The sequence below is a fragment of the Electrona antarctica genome, assembly GCF_951216825.1.
Source record: "Electrona antarctica genome assembly, chromosome: 14".
Lineage (NCBI taxonomy): Eukaryota > Metazoa > Chordata > Actinopteri > Myctophiformes > Myctophidae > Electrona > Electrona antarctica.
This window is the reverse complement of record NC_136795.1, coordinates 15,866,771-15,872,770: the sequence shown is the minus strand read 5'-3', so window position 1 is coordinate 15,872,770 and position 6,000 is coordinate 15,866,771. Positions and strand designations below refer to the sequence as shown.

Sequence of the window (6,000 nt, the reverse complement as noted above, 5' to 3'; positions counted from 1 at the left end):
ACTGAGTGGTGTAAGGTATAGCCTGTCTGACGTAATGAAATCATGTCTGACGTAATGAAATCACACCCGGGTGAACAGGGTGAACATAGCAACCATGCTCATTTTTTCTGCACTAACAAAGCCAGTTGTAGGAAATCACACCCGGGTGAACAGGGTGAACATAGCAACCATGCTCATTTTTTCTGCACAACAAAGCCAGTTGTAGGAGTGGTTTACACCACTCAAAAAGCCTTGACTAAAAAGTGGCTTATAAATGTTATACCAACTATAAATGAATGAATGGATTGATAGATTTATTATGGAGAGAATTACATTCTGCTTTAGAGGTCAAAAGTCTTCACGGACAACTGGTTTAGATGGATTACTCATGTCTACCACCTGATTTTATTTAAATTCAGTTGTTAAATCTGTTACATTAATGGACTTTGTTCACCTGTTGAAGTGGATGCACCTGTTGTAGGTACTGGTGAGTGAGTGCAGAGGCAGATATCTCCCCTTATGTGTATTTGTATATTGTTTGTTTGGTTGTATGTATTGTTCTAGTCTTGTATGTTGGTTTAAGAATGAAAAGTAAATGAAAATTAAATAAATAATAATAATTGTTTGAGAAACGTCATCTGCAACAAAGGGTCCCAGCTCTTGCCCCCTAAAACGATTCTGTCAGGAGAGACCGAAGTTCTCGAAGTCGAGTCGTCATTCAAGACGTCTTTTTTGGCATTGTCGACCGTTGGTGAAACTTTTGCGTTTTACCTTAACTTATAAGCACTATTAGTGACTATCAAATTGCAAGATGTCCACTTCCTGTAGAACAGCGTTTGATGTGATTGTGACCCCTGATGTTTGTCGTTCCAGGCTGCTCAGTTCACATGGGATCCCGAGACAGTAGGGATGATCCATGGATCCTTCTTCTGGGGTTACATTGTCACACAGATTCCGGGTGGCTTTATATGTCAAAGATTTGCAGCCAACAGGTGAGCATCTCCACAACAACTTTCAACAAGGGCCAGTATCATAGAAGCATGCAAACAGCCAAGACAAGCTTTGATGTCAGTTGACATCATCATTTTTAAACTATTGCAATAATGCAGGGAAGCTTTCAAAAGCAATTAGTCTCTATATTCTATATTGAATAGGGGAGCGGGCTGTAGCTGAGAGGCCGCCTGGAAAAAAGAAGGTCCCCAGTTTGCGTCCCGGCCCCGGTTTTCAGTCTATGTGTCACAGTGTCCCTGAGCAAGACACTTAACCCCCTAACTGCTCCCTGAGACACTGCGCCCCTTGCTCCCACTGCTCCTGATACTTAGTATGGGTTCAATGAACTTCAATGCAGATCATGACACATTTGACTGTGTACATGCAAATGTACAGTACAGTGACAAATACCACATAGGAATGCAGAACAGATGTTTTGTTTTGTTTTATGTATGACTATGTGTTAATCAATAATGTATATCTTCTGAAAGATGGAGTGCCATACATTTTGTATGGCACTCTTTCTGTTTTGTTACTATGAAAACGTGCATTTCCCATCAGTCAGTCCGTGCCCATATATGGAGATCCCTGATGTCATAGATATTGGCCAGCAACCCTTAGATCTCCATATATGGATGGAGCTGACCTCTTCTGTTGATCCTTCCCCATCCATCCTTCCTCTTCGATGTCTCCCTTTTGACTGATACCTGTCCATTCAAACTCTAGACGGGCCTGCCCCAAATTTCGCTATTGTTTGTTTTTTTTTGTTTCACCTTTCTTTCTTCAGCGATCCTATAGACCGGTTTCGCGCATGCGCATTGCCGTTCACTTCTTGTATACAGGCTGACTAAAAAGCTGAATAACTCACAAAACGCCGATGTTCGGAGGTCTTTTCTGATTATCCGGTGATCGAGATTGGAACATTGGCGTTTTCTAGAGCAAGGATGGCCTCATTTTAGCTCGCTAGAATTGATGCTAATATATTAGCATCTAAAATGGACGCCCAAACCAGACGTGCATCACACTAAAACCAAGTAGATCCGGGTCGGCAGTTAAGCATTGGCACTTGCGTCCAGGTGGCAGTGATACAGTTAAATTGATTACAGTTCACAACTGTGTTCTGTACACGCTCGTAACCACTCTGGTTGCAGTGCGATGAAAAAACTGAAAGTTCCGCATGGCTTATGCTGTCTATGGGGACGCAGTTTTTAGAATCGTAATATCTCGGATTCTTCATTTTGGCTCAAAACAAGCTTGATTTGCACCTCATTTCTCTAAACGATATGATCCCCAGTTAAAAAATGTATGTTTTGGGGCGAATAGTGAATACATAGTGAATATTCACTTCCTGATTATTGGTTTCCGAGTGAAACCACTTTTAAAATAAATGGTTCTCCATATTAAATGACTGGCTGGCAGCCCTGGAGTACACAATTCAGCCACCAGACGGTTTTGTCGGCGGTCAATGAGTTCATGAACTGGTGTGTGTGGCCACATAAAATCATAATTTTAACACTTTCTGTACACTTTTTTTTTTTAAGGTAATCTTCCTCCTAGTATAATCATAGTACCTGATGATCATGTTTTAGGGGAAGGAAAAATCACGGCACTCCATCTTTAACCTTGACCATTGACCACCAAGTGTCAGATATGGGTTAGATATCTATTACATTATTTTAAATTACTTTTGTGTGAACTTTTTGCACCCACACACACACACACACAGGGTTCTGCCTGTCATGGATGATATTGTTTACTATTATTTGCCTATCATATTCAGCATGGAACTCACCCGGCTGAGCAAGCCACCCAGCCTATAGCTCAGCTAGTGCCTTGCTCTAGCGAAACTCTTAGGACTCAAACCTGGAGCTGACATACTGTATCAGTGCTTTGCAGAACTTCTCAGTGGCTTTGTTTCTTCTCTTCTGTTTGCATTAGTAGTAGTGCAGTATGCCAGTGGTTCTCAAATGTAATTCCAAAGACCCCCATAACTCTCTGAGTTACAGATAGGCTGTAAGGGTCCATTTGGAACCCCCCTTGAGTCAAGGCACCCTGAGGGGTCCCCACTTTGAGAACCGCTGCAGTATACAGGCTTTGTCCGGTGAACTTGGAATGCTTTTTTTGGTTGTGAGTTAATGAGCACAGACTTCCAGTTTGCGTTGGAGGTGTCAAGCGCTCAGTTTGATGCAGTGTGTTTGTCTTTGTGTGGGTTTCAGGGTGTTTGGCTTCGCTATAGTGGCCACGTCCTGCCTTAACATGCTCATTCCAGCTGCAGCTCGCTGCCACTACAGCTGCGTCATCCTGGTCAGGATATGCCAGGGACTTGTCGAGGTACGCACTACGCTGTGTGGATCTGTCTGACTGGTGTACGTGTGTGCTTTTGCGTTACATTTGTATACGCTCTCAAAGTTACAAAAGGATGAATTCAGACAACTGAAGTGTTGCTGTGTATGTGCACGTTGTACATGTGGGTGTCGTTTGTGTGTGTACTGTCTGCGTCCGTCTGTGCACAAATGCATTTGTGCACACATGCATAACAGAATAAGCATGTGTGCCAGTGTGTGTGTGTGTGTGTGTGTGTGTGTGTGTGTGTGTGTGTGTGTGTGTGTGTGTGTGTGTGTGTGTGTGTGTGTGTGTGTGTTGTGTCTGTATTTGGCCAATGTGCGTGAACTTGAGTGCAATGCGATGACGTGAGCCTGTTTGCTTCTTGTGTTGCGTCCCACAGGGGGTCTCATACCCAGCCTGCCATGGGATCTGGGCTAAGTGGGCCCCCCCTCTGGAGAGAAGTCGACTGGCCACGACAGCTTTTTGTGGTGAGACGTCTAGAAGAAGCGAGCACTATATTCCTTTCTCTGTTTCTGCTAATCACACTTAGTACTGTTTTCTCCATTATATTTGGGAGAAGGGGATCAAAGCTGTATGTCATATTGCACCTTTGTGTCCTTAGTACTGTGTACGTGCGCTGCTGTAATGTTCTAGTTGTATGTATAGGACCCCCTCTAAAATGAGATGATGCCATCCTCTCAATACAATTCTGACAGAAAATTCTTCCAGATAAGTCAATTTACAGTGGTTCTCAAACCTTTTCATATCAAGGACCACCAAATTAATATGTATTTGGCCACGGACAACGCCCACCTGAAAGGATTTTGTGCAACACGTGTTCATCATTTTGCTCCTCTCTCTAATGCTCATTATAAGATGGAACCATTTCTATCTACTCACTGTGTCTCAGAGGAGGAGGGCTGTGGACAGTTCAGAAATCAGTGACATCATCGGTAGGCAGGATTGGTCATTTCAAGCAAGATTTCATTTTTTGTTTCTATTATTATTATTAACGCGAGAACAATGGCTTCTACCTTTCCAGGAATATAAAGCCTACAGTTATATTAGCTTCGATTCCCCATCAATGATGTCACAGGTTTCTGAACTGTCCACAGCCCTCCTCTGAGACACAGAGAGTAGACAGAAATAGTGCCATTTTATAAATAGCATTATAGAGGACCAATTACAGTATAGGAAGATAAGGTTGAAAATGGGCAAAGTGGTCCTTTTCTAATGTCCCTCCCTGGCTTGATTCTGACTGGAGATCTGTGTTTCCATGTAGTTCTACACTACCTGTCTCTCTACACACTACTGTCTCTCTCCACTCTCCTATCAAATGGGTATGTGCGTGGCATCATCATCATACCTGGAAGTTATGCGGGAACGCCTACTGAGTGGAAAAAACTACTTTCTGGCCTTGACAGCCCATACATTCAAACAGAAATGTCGTATCTGATTGCATTAAACAACGTTAAACAGTGTTAAACTCTCTTTGTCACTCACTTTGCCACTCGATTTGCCACTCACTTTATGCATGCGCATATCCTCTATAGAAAATAAACTGGAATGAAACTTCAGAAGTAGAAATGACAATAAATTAAAATAATCAAAGTTTACACATATGAGCAAGTTGTAATGAAATGTCTTCTCTGTATTCCACTGTGTCCTATAGGGTCCTATGCAGGTGCAGTGGTTGCCATGCCTTTAGCTGGGATACTGGTACAATACTGCAGCTGGTCTTCAGTATTCTATGTCTATGGTCAGTACAGTAACAGATCAATGATGTATTTTATTAGGATAATGTGTGTGTGTGTGTGTGTGTGTGTGTGTGTGTGTGCGTGCGTGCGTGCGTGCGTGCGTGCGTGCGTGCGTGCGTGCGTGCGTGCGTGCGTGCGTGCGTGCGTGCGTGCGTGCGTAGCTTGATTTAATTTACATGACATACAATACACAAAAGGTTTGATGTGACAGACCTTCCTCTGGGTGTTGTGGGATGAAATATTACACATATGCACCTCATATTTATTAAAATGGACGTTAATGAATCAATTATAGAATGACTCTACCCCCCCCCCCCCCCCCCCCCCCTTCTCTCTCTCTCTCCCTCCCTCCCTCTCCCAGGCAGCTTTGGGATATTCTGGTATTTATTCTGGGTTCTGGTGTCATACGAGAGTCCTGCTGCCCATCCTACCATCACACCAGAGGAGAGGACATACATAGAAGATGCAATTGGAGAGTCGGCAGGATTCCTTGATCCTAATAAGGTATATGACTCTGGTTGTGAAACACAAATTCTGCACAGAAATATACCCACTTACCCCTACGTTCTCTGTTTTATATATAAATATACCCACTTACCCCTACGTTCTCTGTTTTATATATAAATATACCCACTTACCCCTACGTTCTCTGTTTTATATATAAATATACCCACTTACCCCTACGTTCTCTGTTTTATATATAAATATACCCACTTACCCCTACGTTCTCTGTTTTATATATAAATATACCCACTTACCCCTACGTTCTCTGTTTTATATATAAATATACCCACTTACCCCTACGTTCTCTGTTTTATATATAAATATACCCACTTACCCCTACGTTCTCTGTTTTATATATAAATATACCCACTTACCCCTACGTTCTCTGTTTTATATATAAATATACCCACTTACCCCTACGTTCTCTGTTTTCACAACATGGTAT

At 42.5% G+C, this 6,000-nt stretch overlaps 2 protein-coding genes across 2 annotated transcripts in view; one reads left to right on the top strand and one right to left on the bottom strand.

Annotated features, from left to right (window-relative positions):
* The window catches only part of kcnj12b (potassium inwardly rectifying channel subfamily J member 12b), a 214,749-nt gene that overhangs the window by 86,876 nt on the left and 121,873 nt on the right, over nucleotides 1-6,000 (bottom strand). The window lies entirely within an intron of this gene.
* slc17a7a (solute carrier family 17 member 7a) overlaps nucleotides 1-6,000 on the top strand; it is a gene marked incomplete at both ends in the record, with an annotated part of 28,102 nt that overhangs the window by 14,063 nt on the left and 8,039 nt on the right. The window contains 5 exons of the mRNA XM_079520540.1: nucleotides 853-971; nucleotides 3,186-3,300; nucleotides 3,695-3,782; nucleotides 4,967-5,057; nucleotides 5,417-5,555. Of these exons, the coding sequence (XP_079376666.1) occupies nucleotides 853-971; nucleotides 3,186-3,300; nucleotides 3,695-3,782; nucleotides 4,967-5,057; nucleotides 5,417-5,555 (552 nt within the window). The remainder of the gene's footprint in view (nucleotides 1-852; nucleotides 972-3,185; nucleotides 3,301-3,694; nucleotides 3,783-4,966; nucleotides 5,058-5,416; nucleotides 5,556-6,000) is intronic.